This window comes from Melanerpes formicivorus, unplaced genomic scaffold (assembly GCF_026170545.1).
Source record: "Melanerpes formicivorus ecotype bairdi unplaced genomic scaffold, bMelFor1.0.p_v2 SCAF_6, whole genome shotgun sequence".
NCBI lineage: Eukaryota > Metazoa > Chordata > Aves > Piciformes > Picidae > Melanerpes > Melanerpes formicivorus.
In genome coordinates this window covers 22214090-22234382 of record NW_027142358.1, presented here as the reverse complement: position 1 = coordinate 22234382, position 20293 = coordinate 22214090, and the positions used below count along the sequence as shown (strand labels likewise).

General features: G+C 42.2%; 1 protein-coding gene across 2 annotated transcripts in view; it reads right to left on the bottom strand.

The window, feature by feature from the left end:
- PHYHIPL (phytanoyl-CoA 2-hydroxylase interacting protein like) overlaps nt 1–20293 on the bottom strand; it is a 66630-nt gene that overhangs the window by 5157 nt on the left and 41180 nt on the right. For both annotated transcript variants that reach the window (XM_068140060.1, XM_068140059.1), the window contains exons 2-3: nt 7069–7265; nt 873–1047 (exon numbers count right to left, since the gene is read on the bottom strand). In XM_068140060.1, coding sequence (XP_067996161.1) covers nt 873–1047; nt 7069–7233 — 340 coding nt within the window. In that variant the 5' untranslated portion in view covers nt 7234–7265. The remainder of the gene's footprint in view (nt 1–872; nt 1048–7068; nt 7266–20293) is intronic.

Below are 20293 nucleotides of genomic sequence, written 5' to 3'. Positions count from 1 at the left end.
ACTTCAAACTGGGAAGAAAGCCTTGGTAACATAGCTCACATCGTTCAGCAGCTGCACAGAAACTATACAGTCCAGCACCAGTTTCCAACAGTGGCAACAGTCAAGTGTCAGGAACATGCACATGTGATTCTACCCACTCCTTTCTCCCCAGGTATTCCACAAGCCTGCAGTAACTTGCAGCTCTGGATTTCCCAGGTTAGAGCTGGTTTCCTTGCATTTGGAACTGCAGAGGAATTGAGAACTGCTCTGGTGTCTGGTTCATGTCATTTGATAAACAGTTTGCAACAACACACGCAATTGTGAGCCAACAACAATTCACATATAAAAAAAGGTTGCTTAGGGCCCAACCTAAGTAGCACCTCAACCACCATTGCCACTAGGTCATGAACATCCAAGGGAAGAGACTTACAAATAAATGACAGGCTAAACTGAACCTTTAGACAGGCTGTTGGCAGTGTTCAGACTTCGTAGCATTCAGACAAGGGAGAGCAGATTGTCTTAAGCAAGCTGTCTGTTAAGAGAGCTGCCACACTGACTTTTCTCCACAGGTGCTAGTAGCCAGCAACAGGCACACAAGTGGCTCCACTACACTTTGTCTCACCAGTCTCCCTCCTGCCTGGTACAAGTGGTGGTGCCAGGCGCAGCCCTTTGGGACTGCTAAGCTACTGCAGAACAAGGGAGCAGCCCCTCTGCCTCTAGCATTGCCAAACCTGATATGCTCACAAAGCCTCAAGCTAGAATTCCAGTTTGCAGGTGTGACTGTCCTAGGCGTACCAGCCTTGCTGGCACCGGTAGCTGGCTAACCAGCTCAGGTAGCACAGCTGGTATTCCTTGCACATGCCCTGTGGTCCATGCTTCCTCAGCAATGTTACCTGCTGTGCAGAACTCGATGATTTCACTCCACTCAGAAACAACATAATCACCATCGACTTGCTTTGATGCTGTCTGCACTGCCACTGTATACTCTGTTCTTGGGCTCAGGAACCAGTGCCCACGGACTGTCATAGGCAAAGGAACAGCTTTGGCCACCAGCTTAGTGGGTACATCCTGATGAAAACAAAAAGACATAACAACACAAAAGTCAGCAGTGAAATCAAACCAACCTACCACCCCTTCCTTCATTGTTTTTGCAATGTAATCCTCAGCTCCATACTATCAATGTAAACCTCAGCTATTTCTCACAGTCCGTTGGTCCAGCAAAGCTAATAGAGTGACTGAGGATGATGGTCTAAGGTTTTCTCTGAGAGTTATGATGATAACTTGTGCATAGGATTTTATTACTGGTTCCAAGTGGCTATAGACTGAAACTATCGCATGCAACCCAGATACTTAACTCAGACCAGTACCATTTGTGCTTAAGCATGCAAACAAAAGAAAGATGTGCTACTGAGCAAAATGATTTTTTAAGAGCTTCTTGTGCTCTCGTTGCCATTGTTTTCCTTTACTTAGTGTAGCCAAGCAAAATTCCTCCTGCCATCAATCAGTCCACTATATTGCTGTTCATATCTTCCAAACCAAACTTCAACAGAGAAAAATCAAACATGGTGCAGAGTAACTTTGTGTGTTTTCCACATATCAAAGTAGCCTTTTGTAGAGAAGGGCCAGAACTGGTCAAACACACAGCTAGATAATTTGTACCTGTCAGTGTACCTCTTGCTTCCCACTCTTCCACCATTTCAGATACTCTGCTTTGCTCTCCCAGTGTGTTGCACCATAGTACAACAAAGGAGAATAATTGCTTCTTGTTGATGATATACCTGATTTCTACAGTCACAAAGACTGCAGCAAAGACCAGCTAGGGGAAGGAAGAACTTGAAGAACTGGACAGTTTATGCTACAACTGGGAGAAAGGACTCACACTGGAGTTGATCCTCTGCATGGTGTGCCCAAGAAGCTGTGATAAAGTCTATTTGCTCTTGAAAATTTATCAGTACTCACTGAATACAAAGATGGCTGCTATGTGAAAGAGTGGGCAATTTAGATAGCATCCATAACTGTCCACCTATAAATATTAGTCCATAACATCCATCTATGAATATTAGCACAGTATTAAGAAACTAAAAACTAACAGCTTGTGTGATCGACTGATAAGGTAAGATTTTGTTGACACGATTTCCTTTTGTTAATTCTCATTTAAATTAAGTAACAATTGGGGAAAACTTTCTCTGTAAAGATTCAGTTGTGTGCTTTGAAGTAAATAACATAGAAAACATAAAGAAAAATTAGCTGAAAATATAAAAGAAACACCAAATGACATCTACAGCTACCACCCGGGAACTGCTTTGCAAAGGCATCCCCTGGGACTGAATTTGCTACTGCTGATGCAGACAGCAGCTGCCACAGTTACAATCATTACTCTTCCTGTCATATTTTCTCTGGCTGTGGTGAAAACTGTATCTGCCTGTGTTAGGTTTCTGTGCCCACAACCCAGCAGTGGGCTTTGCCCCTATTATTTTGTCGGTTTTCATATAACACTAAAAGCTTCCTTGTCCCCATGCATCAAAGCCTTGCCTTCCAGCAATATATCAGGAAAGAGGCAGAGTACCTGACCCCACATTAAACAGAAGAGTTTATCTCCTTCGCTGGGGAGGAGGGACAGCCGTGGTACTTTTTGTAACTCTAAGTTGTTACTCTTTTTCTAAGCAAACACTGGGTTTTATTTTTTTTTTCCCCTTTAAGGTCACAATGGTAATCCCCAAAAAAATGTTCCTGTTGAAATTTCTCTGGGGATTGTCCATTTCTTCCTTTCATCTCTTTTCTGCTTAGCTTTTGCTCCTAGCTGAGCCCCCAAAGAAGTACAAAGGAGGTTTGATGCCAGCTTAAGGACAGCCAGGATTCTGGAGTGGCAGATGGCTTCTCCACCACCAGTACCCACCAGAAAAATCTAAAGGTGCCTAGATGGCAATAATTTCCAGGAGCAACCTGAAGCACTGGATAAATAAGCAGCAAGGTACACAAGTCACGCTACCTCATTCCCTCTCGGGAAGAGATGCTGCTTTGATGTCCCCTTTTGGCTGCCAAAGCAGCTTTACATTTTCAGCTTTCTCCCATTTCATCTTATCCTTCCCTTTGCCAGGTATGCTTGTAGGACACACTGTGGGAACTCAGCACACCCTAGTTTTGCTAAATGCCTGAGCCTCATTTCCTGTTGCATGGGAATTATCAGAATCCTGTATCTTTTCAAAAAGGACGGCATACAAATTGCATTGAGCAAAAAAGACAATCTTACTAGAATTCCAATCTTTACATACAATAAAGACCTCCTCCTTCACAGACATGATGACAACTGTCATAAATAATCAAACTCTATGCACTCTAAATATGCTGAACATACTTTATATATATGCCACCAGAAAAAGTAGTGGAAGAGTGACTCATTTCTCCTGGGTACCCAAGGAAACAAACAGCCCCCCTTTCCTGAGGTACAGCACCTATCAGACAGGTAAGTCTATATACCAAGTCCCTTGCTCACAACCAAGTGAACAAACTGAGACTTAACACTAACTCTCTACAAGTCAGAAAATAGTTCAAGCTGGTCATCTGGGTTTATCATCTGTAAAGAGAGAGAGGCCCTTGCAGGCAGTGATTTACCCTTTCATAGTTTCATAGTTTCATTCAGGGTTGGAAGGGACCACAAGGATCATCTAGTTCCAACCCCCCTGCCATGGGCAGGGACACCCCACACTAGATCAGGCTGGACAGAGCCTCATCCAGCCTGCTCTTAAACACCCCCAGGGACGGGGCCTCGACCACCTCCCTGGACAACCCATTCCAGGGTTTCACCACTCTCATGGTGAAGAACCTCCTCCTCACATCAAGCCTGAACCTCCCCACCTCCAGCTTTGTTATGAAGGCAAGGGATGGGTTTGGGATGAGTCAGTTCTCTCGGCATCCTGAGAAGATTCAGTCCCTGGTGCTGCAGCTCCCTGCCCAGCAGGTCTCTTCCTGAGCTCCAGCTGTGAAACTCACCTAACTAATGTTAGAGGGAGGAAGCATGCTTGTCTCCAACCATCCTAAGGTTAGGGCAAATCTCAGTTTCTCAACAAAAGCTGATTTTAGAAAGTCTGTTCAAAATTACTTTGCACTAAAGATACAAAAAAAGCAAACACCTGTGTGCTTTGGCACAGATCAGTGTTATCCAGTCTGTGTAGTTCTCTTGCCTACTCTGTCAGCTGTCTGGGTTCCCATCGTTCTGGCTGGGAAAAAAACAAAACCAAACCAAACCAAACCAAACCAAAACAAAACAACCAAACAAAACCAAGCCAAACAAAAATCCCCAAATAAGCTTTACCTATGAGACAATTGTTACCAAGAAATTTTAAGTTAATTCTGACAAGATATGCAAATTATCCATCATTTGAATTGGTGGACTTCAGTCTCCTGTTCTTACAAAATCAATTGCCTCTCTCCTTTGACACTTCATCACAGTTAAAAGCCAAGGATTTTCTGAGAAAAATCTAACAATCTAATAGGCTATTATACTACAAATACATTTTTCCCTCTCCATTTTAATGCTAATCACTCAGTGAGATTTAAAAAAAAAATTAAAAAGGAAGAGAGAAAAAAAAAAAAAAGAGAGGGAAATAAAATCCCAGCAAAGGACAAGTGATGAACACAGCCATTGCTCACCACCCACTGAGCAATACCCAAGCAAGGATCCACCCCTGCAGCCAGCCCCTCCCTGCCCCACTTTATACACTGGGCATGACAACCTCTGCTATGGAAAATCCCTTTGGCTAGCTGGGGTCAGCTGTCCTGGCTGTGCCCCCTCCCAGCTTCTTGTGCACCTGCTTTGTGGCAGAGCATGGGAACCTCAACTGAGGATAAGCACTGCTTAGCCACAACTAAATCAGCAGTGTGTGACCAACATTGTGTTCACACTAAATCCAAAGCACAGCACTCTACCAGCTACTAGGAATGAAATTCATAGTATCACAGTATCAGTCAGGGTTGGAAGGGACCACAAGGATCATCTAGTTCCAACCCCCCTCCCATGGGCAGGGACACCCCACACTAGATCAGGCTGGCCAGAGCCTCATCCAGCCTGGTCTTAAACACCTCCAGGGACGGGGCCTTGACCACCTCCCTGGACAACCCATTTTTTAACTGCCTCAGCCCAAACCAGGGGACATGTATACAAATAAAATGAAATACATTAAGAAGAGTCCATCCCAATAAGCATTTACACTAGAAGGTATATTTATTCCTGCAGTATAAAACAGGAATTCAAATTCAAAAGCTGTCAGGCCAAAAGTAGTATCAATAAGGAAAAAAAAAAAAAAGAGACATGCCCTAGTTAATTTGTTATTACAATTAAAAATGAGTCATAGTCAATCACAGAATCATAGAATGTTAGAGGCTGGAAGGGTCCTCCAGAGATCCCTCCAGAGTCTGACCCCCCTGCCAAAACAGGACCACCTAGGGCAGGCTGCACAGGAATGCATCCAGGCAGGTTTTGAAAGTCTCCAGAGAAGGAGACTCTGCAGCCTCTCTGGGCAGCCTGTTCCAGTGCTCTCACCATAAAGAAATGTCTCATGTTGAGGTGGAACTTCCTGTGGTCTGGCTTGTACTCGTTGTTCCTTGTCCTATCACTGTGCATCCCCAAAAAGAGACTGGCACCTTCATCTTGACACCCAGCCCTCAGATACTTAGAGGCATTGATAAGATCACCTCTCAGCCTTTTCCAGACTAAACAGCCCCAGGTGTCTCAGTCTTTCTTCATAGGAGAGATGTTTAAGTCCCACAATCATACTTTTAGCTATTTGTTGGACTCTCCCCAGCAGATCCCTGTCTCTCCTGAAGTGGGGAGCCCAAAACTGGACACAGTATTCCAGGAGTGGTCTCACCAGGGCAGAGTAGAGTGGGAGAAGAACCTCCCTAGACCTCCTGGACACACTTAATGCATCCCAGGATGCCGTTGGCCTTCTTGGCCACAAGGTCACATTGCTGTCCCATGGATAATTTGCTGTCCACTAGGACTCCAAGGTCTTTCTCCACAGAGCTGCTTTCAGCAGGACAACCCCTAGGCGGTACTGGTGTCTGGTGTTATTCCTTCACAGATGTAGGACTTTGCACTTGTCTTTACTGAGCTTCATGCCCAGAACAATGCCCATTATAATACTAAATTCAGTACTCTTCACATGGTGGTTCCTAGCAACTGTAACATTCTGAATTTCAAGCAGTAGAAAGTGATTTTTCATTACACACTTCATGCATATGTTACTTCCAATCATATTAAGAAGGAAGGAAAAAAACCCAAAAGGTCAAACAAGGACATATGAAAATTATACACCTGCTATTAACACAAAAATATTTTCACAATAAAAAGGCTCAGGGAAACTGATAGAAATATTTCCTGGTTATAAACCAATAGTAACTCAAGTGTCGATAGAATTAGAGCTCTCATATTTGTCTGGATGGTTCTTTGTGCCTCAGCAAACCCAACCTTTTAGAGGTACTGCCAACGTTTTTCTTAAACTTGCAGGTGATTTTGTTGTTTAATCTTCTATCTCATTCCATGTTTCTCTTGACATCTCAGCATTTCAGCTATTCTGAGGTCAAAGCAAATTTTGCTGGGTTTGATAAGCACAGATTCTGCAATGCACTCAGTAAGTCTCTGCATCAGTGGCTTGAGGAAAGAGGCCAGATGAATATTCAGGTCACAGTGCTGAACACTGCAAACTAAAATTGCTGGAAGCCTTCCTACAAGTGCATTAGAATTTATCACTCTCGTGTTGAAATGACATGTGTTGCTCTTATGAGTCTACCACTGAACAAAGACAGACAGAGAATACATAAACTGTTTAAATAATGATTAAGAACTAGTCAGGAATAAAAGTGTCTGAAAAGGTAATGTTCAGTTATGAAAAATGTATTTGTGTGTACATGCACATAGAGAAGGAGAAGGTATTGCAAGTGACAAAAAAGTCAGTCAGATTAATCAAAACTCACCTTTGCTGGATATCCAAAACCTGTTTTCCCATGGTCTCGCTTTGAAAGGCTGATAAAACACTGAGATTCATCTATTTAAAATCAAGTATTTCCCCCTTGACTTTTCAGGAAAATTACCTTGTGCTTAAATTTGTTGGAATTCTTGTTTTCTTTCTTGTTGAGATCGATGAAGTAATGAGTAATGCGGTCCTTGGATTTAGCATCCATATCCCAACAAATCTTGAAGGAATCACACGTGATGTTACTTATTTTGATGTTGTGTGGAACTGGAAGTTCCTCCATCTCTGCAATCCCACTGTCTTGAGATTTATTCCCTGTATAAAAAAGCAAGCGAGATTCATTCATTTAAAGACCTATTTGGGATCTCTTTTCTGTGCTCCAATACAATCACATCTCTGACCAGCTTTCCACAAAGTCTCACAGGAGGTACTCAGAAGCTACTATGAGCAACAATCATGCAATTCTCTGTGTTAGTGATGGGAAATATTGGAAAGGGATGAAATTCCTCATGTGACAAAGCATTCACATGTAAGCAGGCTGCATAGGCTGGCTGGTATCACAACTGGGTTCAGCTGCAGTTTGAGAATAAGAAATAGCTGAAGCTATTTGGAGCATATGGAAACACCTGAAGCATTTGGAATACTTCTGCTATGAGGATAGGCTGGGTGAGCTGGGGTTGTTCAGCCTAGAGGAGAAAAGACTCTCTATTTTATTTCCCCAGTTGAAACCCTGCAGTTTTCTAAAGTTTCTTCTAAATTCTCTACATGCATATGGTAGATGAACAAACGACCACTGACCCCAAAGTAGCATCACAGGTTCTAAAATTAGTTCTTCCCTCAGTTCCCAAGGCAACCTTACGGAAAAGCATTCCATAAACATTAAAACTCTGAAACATTAGGTGATCTTGTACTACATAAGGCAGAAACAAAAAGTGAACAAACAACTTCATAAAAAACCAGAAAGATGAGAAAAATGAGAGGGTAAAAAGGAAAACAAACAAACAAACCCCCAACAAAACCAAACAAACAAGGAGAAAAAAAAAACCCAAAACCCAACAACCCCAGAGATTATGGAAGAGAAAGGGTAAAGAAACAGGGCATAAAAAAATAATCATAGATAAGAATAGAATGAAATGGGGAAACCGAGGCTAATGTCTGTGTAAGAAAAAGACAGCTATCCATATGTTGAAGGTGGGAAGCCTATTGTCACATTGCCAGAATTACTTTCAGTCACATCTAATTACATATAATAATGTAATACATAATACATATAATTCCATCATAACCCATACAAAATTTGGACACAGGTCAGTCTAGTCAGTAAGAATAATAAAAACTTGACTTGGAAAACGTTGGGGACATTTCAGCCTCCCCGCATACATTGCCATACATTCTATCAGCACTTCAATGCAGAAGTAATAAGATTGGCCTGATTATTCAACATTCTCCTCTGGCAGAGCCTGAAAAATCCATAGATTTCCAGCTAGTACTCTGAACAAAGTAATTTTACTGATGATTTCAAGAACAAATAGTAACAGCTTTCTGTTGTTGTTTCCTTTTATGCATTTATACCCAACAGGCTGTGCATTTTTCAGACATCCTAATGCCTTTTTTGTTTTTCCATGTAAGATCAAAATCAGATGGTACATGGTCTTGCTCAAAATCCCACCCTGTTTGTGCTATCCGAGATGACATTTACAGCAGGTGCACTGGCAGCAATGGACTCAGAAATACCAGTCATTATGGAAAGCTTTCTGTTCCCACAAGATACATGATAAGTGCCTTTCCCAACATGAGATAGCAGAAAGCCAGCAGGGGGAAAATGGTATAGCTTTCTTTTGTAAGCTCTGTGTTTAAACAGAAGATGGAATGATGCTGCTTAGGCTCTCAATCCTCCCAAAGAGCTGGATGGACTCAGACACTGGCACACAGAATATCTGAATAAAGACCTGAACAGACACGCAGTCAGGAAACCTAAAACATATATATCCACAATACAACTTCTCTGCCTCTAAAGTGAGGCCATAGCTACGGGCCTTAGCCATGTTACAAAGAACCAAGGCATTTTAAGCTTCAGAAGACATACAAAACAGCAATGAGCATTGACAAACATTAAGAGAGCTGAAAAAGATTTTGAGGCACACTAATGACAATCAAAGAGCAGAAGTGCTTCTGTAAAAGGGTATTGCTTTCTGTACAATTTTCAGAATTAATGTACAGCATACATCTTTAGATGTCTGCACTCCTCATCCTTTTAATGTCTTTGCTTAAAAAGTGAGTAAATAGTCTAAGAAAATGTCTAGCAGAATTTTCCAAGTAGTTTTTAAGCAACATAATGAATCTAAGTCTGAGAAAAATAAACTACTTGCATTTCTAAGTGGTAATCTATCCTTTTTTTGTGGTGGAACAAAATCCAAAATACTTTTCTGAAATCCTAAAACTCTTCAAAATTGGGAAAAAAAAGTATAGATTTTTAAATACAAACAGAATGTGAAATAAGTAAAATATCTCACAATTGTCACCAGCAAGTTTCTCTTCGATTTAGAATGCGAAGTATCTTTGATATTTGTAATGCATACCTCTATTTTGATACATATTTGTGTAATCCTGTATGTCAAAATTCATTGGTTTGGTAGGTAGTAACAGCAACATGATAATGACTCATTATTAATAAGGAGGATGACTCAGTGGGTGTTGGTGGATGGGGACTTTTGCATGGGAGCAAGGGAAAAATGGACAGAGCATGAAGAACATGCTCTTGCTTTCTTAAATTTGGCTGATCCTAGGAAATAAACATCCTAGCATTGAGACATTGGTACCTTGCCTTTTTTCTTCTTGTGCTTTGGTGAATATTTTAACTTAAGTTCATGACACTTCTTCTTTATACCAGGATCAATTTAAAGAATAGATTAACATCAGAAAAAGCAGAAATAGCAGCTTATGATTGCAAAACTCCAGCTGAGAGGAAGCGACTACCATTAGGGATGGAGGAGGCCTTAGAACCAGCTGCTTTCATGTTAGTCTCTTTGCCACTTCACTGAGGCTAAATTGATCTTCAATGAAACATCACAAACCAGACAAACACTGAAAATGAAAGTAGCATAGCAAATGTTGTTCTGAGCTCCTTCATATCAAATTCAGATAGAACAGCATCCACTTAAAATGGCTACTATATATTGCATGTTCATGTTACTCCAACACTGGAAGACACTACAGGTCTGGATAGAAACACTGCTTTCAGGTAGGTCTCTTTTGGGCAAAAATGTAGAGAAGAGCTAGTATTGGAACAAACCTGGTCTCCCACACCACAAAACTAAGGCATGTCACCCGTGTGCTACAGAAACGCTGCTGTTTTAACGAAAGAACAGGTCACACTTAGAACAAGCAAAAGGGCCCAGTGCTTCTTGACCCACATAATAAGAAGTTGAAGACCACTCATGGGTGCATTGGTCACACTGGAAGCATAAGATTTTAAATGTCTTCCAAACCAAGGAGTAAACACAACACGCCAGCTTTACTGAGATCAGCTGGAGAACTGCAAGATTAATGTTTCATGCTCCTATTCGCAGGCTTATCTCTCTCTGCCATATCCAGAGGTAAATTTCAAGTTAAATTGTCTAAACAATTTTAAAATAGTTATGATTCTGCAGCAGAGCCAAAATTCTGGCAAATGGGTAACAACCCAATTTAATTCATACACACATAGACACATAATTTAGTATCCTCATTATACCTTCCGCTTACACAAATTATCTCTGCATGGGAAAAAAAAGGCAGAAAATTCCCATTGAGCATGCACAGCTTTCATCCCTCACTAATGGAGACTTGGATATTGATAAGCCCACACCAAAAAAGTATTTGGAAAAGGATTTTTTTTTAAAGTTTGCTTCATCACTCAAAAAAGCTGGACCCTTACACCTGCAGCAGTGGAAGGATAGTGAAAAAGAGCTTTCACTCAAGCTCTGATTGGTAGTTACAGAGCATTCACAATCAGTGAACTATTATAATTTTAGAATACTTGACCACTTTCCCCCGCTTTAGTTCTAAAAATGCAGAATGTCACAGCAGCACCACACAGGAATACATGCCTACTGATTATTCCTTGCACAGACGAACTCTTAATGTTATCCACAAGAGAAATCCTCAACAGGCTAACACAGAAGTGATTTTCATGGAAGTACTAATAAAATAGTAAATTTCTGGGTTCCTGTGGCCTTGCTCATGGAACTGTGAGACCCTACCTCAAATACTGCATCCACTTCTGGTGTCCCCACCATGAGAATGTTAGAACATAGAGCTGTTGAAGGGAGTACAGAGAAGGGCCACAAAGATGATCCAAGGGCTGAAGCACCTCTGCTATGAGGATAGGCTGAGGGAGCTGGAGTTGTTCAGCCCAGAGAAGAGAAGACTCTACGTAGACCTTAGAGCTACCTTCTAAAACCTGAAGGGAAGGATGGAGAGCAGTGTCTAGCAATAGGACAAGGGGGAATGGTTTGAAGCTGAGGGAGTGTAGGTTTTGACTGGATCTTAGGAAGACGTCCTTCTGTATGAGGGTGGAAGTACCCTGGAATACACTGCCCAGAGAGGCTGTGGATGCCTCCTTCCTGGAGGTGTTCAAGGCCAAGTTGGATAAGTCCTTAAGCAGCCAATTTTAGTTGAGAGGCATTCCTGCCCATGACAGGGAGGTTGGAATAGATGGTCTCCAAGGTCTCTTCCACCCTAACCTATTCTATGATTCTATAATTCCTGATCTTAAGCATTAACAATGGGAAAAGTGCCTGAAGCCATATGATATGCATGTAAGGATGATATAAAATTCCTGTACATAGTTCTGCATTTCCAATAGTTCGGATGTAATTCATCATTTGGCAACACTGAAAAGACAGGTCTGTGTTCAAAGGTTGCATAGCAGACATGCTGCAGCAGAACTCTAAAGTCTTCAGAACTCATATGGTTTGTATTCAGCCATCAAATCACACCTTCTTTCTCCTAACTCTATCCATAACACTAATCTACCACTTCTCACAGCATTAACTATTTACTATGCTGCACTAAGCATGCATAAAAGATTATCCAGCAGTCCAGAAACAAATTTAAGGAAAACAGAAGCTGCAAATGCCTGAATATAACAACACAAGAGCCATCCATCAACAGGGAAAAAACTACAAATATTACAGCCTTAATGAGTGTGAAGCAAACTTGTGAAAGATTCATTCAACTGCAATGATGTCCATTACATCTTCAGAAATTAAAAGAAGATAAGGCCAGGTGAAATCCTTTTCTCTGCTGCAGCCATGAAATTATCCTTTCAGTAATCATGTATGACAAAAGACACCTGTAAGTTATTACTGTTTATCTGTAATTTAGACTTGGATACTAGGTGGAATGACCATCAGGGTAACATAAGAAGGCTTTTCAGATCACTATTTCCTCTGAACCAACTCAGATATTTGTCCAATATCTGGAAAAATTACACTTATGCATTTTACACATGGTAAAAGTGTAAATATCTGAATAGAATTTGGCATTAAGAAGGGATGGGGCATGTCTGAACTATCAATAAACCACACTCAATAAACCATACTCAAAGTAGTCATGGAAAGTTACACATCCCTGAAGTGGTCTACAGAGCTCAAACATAACAGGAGAACAACTGACAGAAAGGAGAAAAAAAGCAGTAAAATGTCTTTTCCTTGCATTACTTTAAAATCTCTTGTTGACTGTGTTTCCTATACCTCTGTCCCTCAAGACGTAAATTACATCAGCTTAATGAAGTGTTAATTTATACTTTCATTTCAAACCCATTATGAACCCCCCTCAAAATGAAGAGACTTGCCCCTTTTTAGCATTATACTGGAAAACCTCCAGTTGCACAGACAAAGACAAATCATCAGGTTCTGGTTTTAAATTTCCTTATACATGGGCACAAATCTTCAGTGTCACTAATCACCTCGTGGGAAACATGGACTTCTGATGCTTTTGGAGCAGACATTCAAAAATTACTATTACACCTCCCCTGAAATGCCAACACCATTGCCACAGGTCTTTGAAAATGTGTTCCCAAAACATTTGAAGAAAACACTAAGGCAATTGAGACTGTCAGTTTGCACTTTTCAAATCTCATGCTTGTCCTTGCATCTGAAATGGTCACTTTTAAGAAGTTTGTATATCTGAGGATGAATCACTTTGCATTTAATATGGTCTAGATGTAAACCACAACACAGCACAAACAGTGGAATGCATGTTAAGTGATGACTATTACCAATTACAACCCTGTCTTGTCCGGCTGTAAGCTACACTGAGACATCCTAAGAGCTCACTAGTCTAGCTAACACATTTAGTAGAGACACCTACTCTAGGACAGCAGCTTCTTAAAATTCTCACAATGATTTGCAAAAAACATCTGTTCAAAACCTCAGTTTAAGTTTTGCCAGAACACATGCATGTATTTAGAGCTCTCTAATAAACATACTGTTAAAAGTCATGGAATCTAATAATTACCAAATATTTTAATTGAAAATACAGAAATGTTGCTACTTCTTAAAGTCAAGGCACTCAAGTCACCAAGGTGAGTGGTGCTGTCGATATGCTAGAGGGATGGGATGTCATCCAGAAGGACCTGGAGGAGATAGAGAGGTGGGCCCAGGTGAACAAGTTGCCCAGGGAGGTACCTGAGACTCCATCCCTGAAGATATTAAATCTCAGGCTTGACAAGGCTCTGAGCAACCTGATCTAGAGGAGGATGTCCCTGCTCACTGCAGAGGTCTTGGACTAGATGAACTTTGGAGGCCCCTTCCAACCCAAATCATTCGATGATTAATTGATTTAATGCTCAATTAAAATTGGGTAGACAAACAGCAAAGTAAATAATAGGTCTTGCTCAAATTCCGGCTGAAGACTGGCTGTTCTCCGAGTTTATGTGTAGCAGCAAGAAAGAATAAAACAGTGCAAAACACTTTAAAAAATGAGATCTTTTGACATTTATATGGCTTTGTGTAAGGAAAAAAGGAAAATTATGGAAAACTAGGGGATAGAAAACACATATTTTAGGAGGGCAGTAGAGAAAACCAAGCCTACATAATATGCTGAGATTCTGAAGAACCTTCGGCACTAATACTATCCTGTAGCCCAGAACTGAAAAGTTGGTAGAAAAATGAAAGCCTAGATTCAGTGATAATTGTTACTTTCATCCAACCTGTGTCTGTCTGTGCCAAAACAACTCAAAGAAGCCTCTAAGGTGCTGCATTTTTTTATGGCAGGTAAGACACTCAAGCTACTGAACTAACTGAATGCCGAAAGCAGAACCAGCAACTGAGAAGAAATTCAGTGGAACTGTTGTGATGTCACTTCTGTGTCATCAGAGTATTCTGCTACAATGATATAATTTCACAGTATCACAGTATCACTTAGGTTGGAAAGGACCTCGAGGATCATCGAGTCCAACCTATCAACACAGACCCCATGACTAGACCATGGCACCAAGTGCCACGTCCAATCTCCCCTTGAACGCCTCCAGGGTCGATGACTCAACCACCTCCCTGGGCAACCGGTTCCAATGCCGAATGACTCGCTCGGTGAAGAACTTCCTCCTCACCTCGAGTCTGAACCTCCCCTGGCGCAGCTTGAGACTGTGTCCCCTTGTTCTGGTGCTGGTTGCCTGGGAGAAGAGGCCAACCCCCTCCTGGCTACAACCACCTTTCAGGTAGTTGTAGAGGGCAATGAGGTCACCCCTGAGCCTCCTCTTCTCCAGGCTAAACAATCCCAGCTCCCTCAGCGTCTCCTCATAGGGCTTGTGTTCAAGGCCTCTCACCAGCCTTGTTGCCCTTCTCTGGACACACTCAAGTGTTTCAATGTCCTTCTTAAACTGAGGAGCCCAGAACTGGACACAGTACTCAAGGTGCGGCCTAACCAGAGCAGAGTACAGGGGCACTATGACCTCCCTGCTCCTGCTGGCCACACTATTCCTAATGCAGGCCAGTATGCTATTGGCCCCCCTGGCCACCTGGGCACACTGCTGGCTCATATTCAGGTGGCTGTCGATCAGCACACCCAGGTCCCTCTCTGTTTGGGAGCTCTCCAGCCACTCCGACCCCAGCCTGTAGCTCTGCATGGGATTGCCGTAGCCAAAGTGCAGCACTCGGCACTTGGACTTGTTGAAAGCCATCCCATTGGACTCTGCCCATCTGTCTAGTCAGTCGAGGTCCCTCTGCAGAGCCTTTCTACCCTCTAACTGACTAACATCTGCCCCTAACTTTGTGTCATCTGCAAACTTGCTGATGACTGACTCTACCCCTTCATCCAGATCATCAACGAATATGTTGAAGAGGACAGGGCCCAGCACTGATCCCTGGGGGACACCACTGGTGACTGGCCTCCAGCTGGATGTGGCACCATTCACGACCACTCTCTGGGCCCGGCCCTCCAGCCAGCTCCTAACCCAGCACAGAGTGTAATGGTCCAATCCACGGGCTGACAGCTTAGTCAGCAGTTTGCTGTGGGGGACGGTGTCAAAGGCCTTGCTGAAGTCTAGGTAGACCACATCCACAGGCCTCCCCACATCCACCAGGCGGGTCACCTGATCATAGAAAGAGATCAGGTTGGAGAGGCAGGATCTGCCCTTCCTGAATCCATGTTGGCTGGACCTGAGCCCTTGGCCATCCTTCAGGTGCGCAGTTATTGCCGCCAGGATAATCTGCTCCATCACTTTCCCTGGCACTGAGGTCAGGCTGACTGGCCTGTAGTTACTAGGTTCCTCCATCCGACCCTTCTTGTGGATGGGGACCACGTTGGCCAGTTTCCAGTCATCTGGGACCTCACCGGTGAGCCAGGACTGGAGGAAAATGATGGAGAGTGGCCTAGCTAGCACATCCGCCAGCTCTCTCAGCACCCTAGGATGGATCCCATCTGGTCCCATGGACTTGTGGATATCCAAGTGGCTCAGCAGGTCCCGAACTAACTCCTCATGGATTTCCAGGGTATTACTCTGCTCCCCGACCCCAACGCCCAGCTCCGGAGACCACTCGTCCTGAACTCCTGCCTTGCTGTTAAACATTGAGGCAAAGAAGGTGTTCAGGACCTCAGCTTTATCCTCATCCTCAGTAACTGTGTTCCCCTCCAGGTCCACTAGGGAGTTCAGGTTCTTCCTGCCCTTCTTCTTATTATTAATATATTTATAAAAATGCTTTTTATTGTCTTTGACTGAGGTGGCCAGCTTCAGTTCCAGCTGGGCCTTAGCCTCCCTAATTTTATTCCTACATAATCTAACAGCTTCCTTGAACATACCTCGAGAAGCCTTCCCCTCCTTCCAAAGGTGATACAGCCTCCTCTTCCCCCTTAAATCCTCCAGGAGCTGCTTGCTCATCCAGGCCGGTCGCCTTCCCCGCCGGCTTGCCTTCCGGCACGTGGGAACCGCCAATTCCTGTGCCTTCAAGAGCTCCTCTTTCATTTCATTTCATTTATCTGGTTTATATAGTTTGGGGTTTATATGGGCTGCTGCCGTGCTGAAGATAGTGCACCAAGTACTGCACTGTACTCTCTTTAGAAAGACCTTAACCCCTGCAGTTACTTCTGTGAAGTGCCAACTCCATAAAACCCAGGAGTTTGACAATGGAAATGTGACTAAGCTCTGTGAGTCAGAAAATAAGGAAAGTGAGACTGTAGCCACACAGCACAAAATTAAAAGCTATTTCTGGATCCCTAATACATTCTGGGAAGATCTTTGAAAATCAAAAGATACGTATATGAGGGCGAAAGGCATAGAGGAATAAACTATAAGGTAAAGTCACTTTTGAAATCCTGAAAAATCAGGTTTATATTATGCACAGATACCACTAACACATCTAACACACACACACCCCCCAAAAGATAAGAAAATTCTTGTAACAGAAATCAAATCTTAAAGAAATCATACAGATACAGAATACACCAGTTTGGAAAAGACCTTTAAGATAATCAAGTCCAATCTATCACCCAACACCATCTAATCAACTAAACCATGGCTTCAAGAATTAGACCCACATTAACAGTATGCCCACCATGCTTTCTGGTGCTACCACTGTGCCTTCTAACCCTGTGGTCCTCAAAGGTTAAATTAGCATTCTCTTCTTAGCTCTAGCATTTAACTTTGAAAGACAACAGCAGATACACTGCAAGTGAGGAGGAAGAAGAAAAGGAGGTACCAAAGGAGTGGGGGGAAGGGTTCTGTGCTCAGACATCCATAGTCTCCCCTCCAAAGCTGTCCCCAACAGATGGTTCACACAAGCCTCGTGGGTATCATGGTCAAAACAACTCCAGCACAGTTTAATCAGCCCCAAAGTATGCAGAGACCAGAGCCAGACACATTTTTCCCCCCTCCTTCCAGTGATGCTTTAAGGCAATAGAATGGGTTGGGTTGGAAAGGATATTTTTTGAATCTTAAAATATATCCACTGGGAAAAACAAAAAGTATTTTCCTTGAGTTAACATTTTCAGTACAATGAGAGACATTAACTATGACCTTTTGAAGTAGAAATGTTTGATAAGAGAGAATCAGAATAGCACCTAGGTACCATGACATAAAAAATCCTCTTACTAAAGACTGATGCTAAAAGTGAAAACAACTCATTCAGAGACAGTAACTCCCATAAAATGAACACAGGTATCTTTACACTTTCTGAAAGAGAAAATAGTTCTACCTTTCCTTGTCATAATAATTCAGCTGATTTGTTATATATCTGCTCTATGAAGGTAAAATATTGTTTGTAATTCTAGAAAACTGATACACACCGACAACATTTGAGTGCTATAATTCAGACTGAATTCTCCAGCTTACTGTGGAAGTATTTTATTTCCTAAAATTCAGTAGGAGGGAGAATTCTTCTTTTTGTATAGCCATAAATTGACAGAAAAGCGCCAGGAATTTGCATACTTTAAATTTAACTAAGTAAACCCACAGTATTCTATTTTCCTTCTCTGCTCTGGAACTAATGGGCCCCTGTCCAACTGCTATAAAATTTGGTTTACAGGACAAGGATAATTCACTCTACCAAAAAAATAATTAAGCTAAATGTCAAGAATTTCACTGTTCACTGCAACAAATTGTTAAAGAGGGACAAGGAAATCACAGGAAAGAAAGACAAATACAACAGGATTTATACAATTATTAAATCAAGACTGTTATTTGTTAGGCTAGACTAGTGGCGGTTCTCCAGGACATCTATGAGGTGTCCCTACCCATGGCAGGGGGGTTGGAACTAGATGATCCTTGTGGTCCCTTCCAACCCTGACTGATTCTATAATTCTATTTACTTCAGAGTTCAACTTGCTATCCATTATTACATAAGCAACATTTATGCTTTATTTATGCTTCTTTTCACACTCAAAAAACCCCAAACCAAACCCAAAGCAAAACAAACAAAAAACCCCAACCAACCAACAAAAATAATCAGTGGTCTCAAACTCTTGACTATCTCTATTCCCTCTCCCCCAGAATCCTGGTAAACTGACTCCCAGCACAGATTTTTGTATTTATATAAGTGTATTTATGAATATTTTCTAAATAAATACCCTTGTAAAACCAATTTCTACGCTAGATAAAGAGAGAATATCTGGCTCTATAAATCCTGTTAGAGGGATAAATCTTTCTAAATAATTTCCTCCCCATATATTATACTACTGTTGTGCATTTTCTTGCAAGGTAATACATACTCTGTCCAAAACTGTAACGTTTTTGAAAAGAAAACCTTACTTATTTAGAACTATAATATGTATATCTCTATTGAGTCTTTCTGAAATGTTCATTTGTAATCAGATTCTCTTGTTACTTGGGTTCAACTCAAGACTTAATTTATCTGACTCCTACTACTCTACACCACTGATTTCGGCAGGAATACTCCATGTTGCAAAACAAAGAGAACACAACTAGATCTTGTGAGCACAGTTGTGTCTTTAGTGCAGCTGTCTTCTCAAACAGAAAGGGTACCCAAAACCTGTGCCTAATAAAGCATCGCTCAATCTCCAGATCATCTTGTTTCTGTATCGAAGAATTTCTGTCAGCCTCTTACTAAGGGTTCAGTTCTTCTTCTGCCTCACGTGGAGAACAAATATCCTTAACAAGAGGTCCCATGATTCAAATCAGGAGCAACCCAATATCTCAATCCTGCCACTGACAGCGACAAATGTGCAGACTCTTAGCTCCTGCCAAGTAGCATCCTGCTCTCTCCCGAGCCTTGTTTCTCATGGCCTGCTGTCAACTACGGGACTGAAATCTTGCTTTGCAAGCATCCTCTCATTGCAAGAAGATGGCTCAGAGGCTCAGTTGCTACCTGCCAGGAGGTACAGTACAGCAACTGAAGGACAGCACATAATGAAAGAAAAGCATTCAGCACAGTCCTGAAGTTTTGCTATTTCCCTGAATGCTAACTCAGCTGAGATGCTTCCTTAGAAAAAGCACTTGACTATCACATATATTTTGAGATCTGCACACAGGACTTCTGGGGCTTAGTCTCCTCAAACATTATTAGTATGTTTTCCACTAACACCAATGGGAATACACAATACAAGTGTGGCAAATCTGACAGCTCATAGCATCAAATACTTACACTGGAATAATTTGGAATCTGATTATGCTATAAGAACTGCAGGGCTTTGGTTTATAGCTCAAGAATTTTCTCAGTGGACCATGAATGAAACATTAGGTTCAATGGGCTGAAGAGCTGGGCAAAGAGCAATCTAATGAGGTTCAACAAGGATAAGTGCAGAGGCCTGCATCTGGGAAGGAATAATAAATTGCACCAGTACAGTTTAGGAGGCAATCTGCTAGAGAGCAGCCCCATGGAGAAGGATCTTGAATCCTGGTGCATAAGAAGTTATCCATGGGTCAACAGTGTGCTCTTGTGGCCAAAAGGACCAATGGTATCCTGGGGTGCATTAAGAGGAGTGTCTCCAGCAGACCAAGGGAGGTTCTCCTCCCCCTCTACTCTGCCCTGGTGAGACCTCACCTGGAATACTGCATCCAGTTTTGGGCTCCCCAGTTCAAGAGGGACAGGGATCTACTTGAGGGAGTCCAACAGAAGCCTAACAGGATGATTAAGGGACTGGACACATGCCCTATGAGGACAGGCTGAGAGCCCTGTGGCTTTTTAGTCTGGAGAAGAGAAGACTGAGAGGGGATTTAATAAATGTTTATAAATATCTGAGGGCTAGGTGTTGAGAGGGAGGAGGCAAGATCTTCTCAGTTGCACCCTGTGATAGGACAAGGAGCAATGGATATAAACTACAGCACAGGAGATTCAACCTCAACATGGAGGGACTTCTTCATTGTGACATTCACAGAGCACTGGAACAGGCTCCCCAGAGAAGTTGTG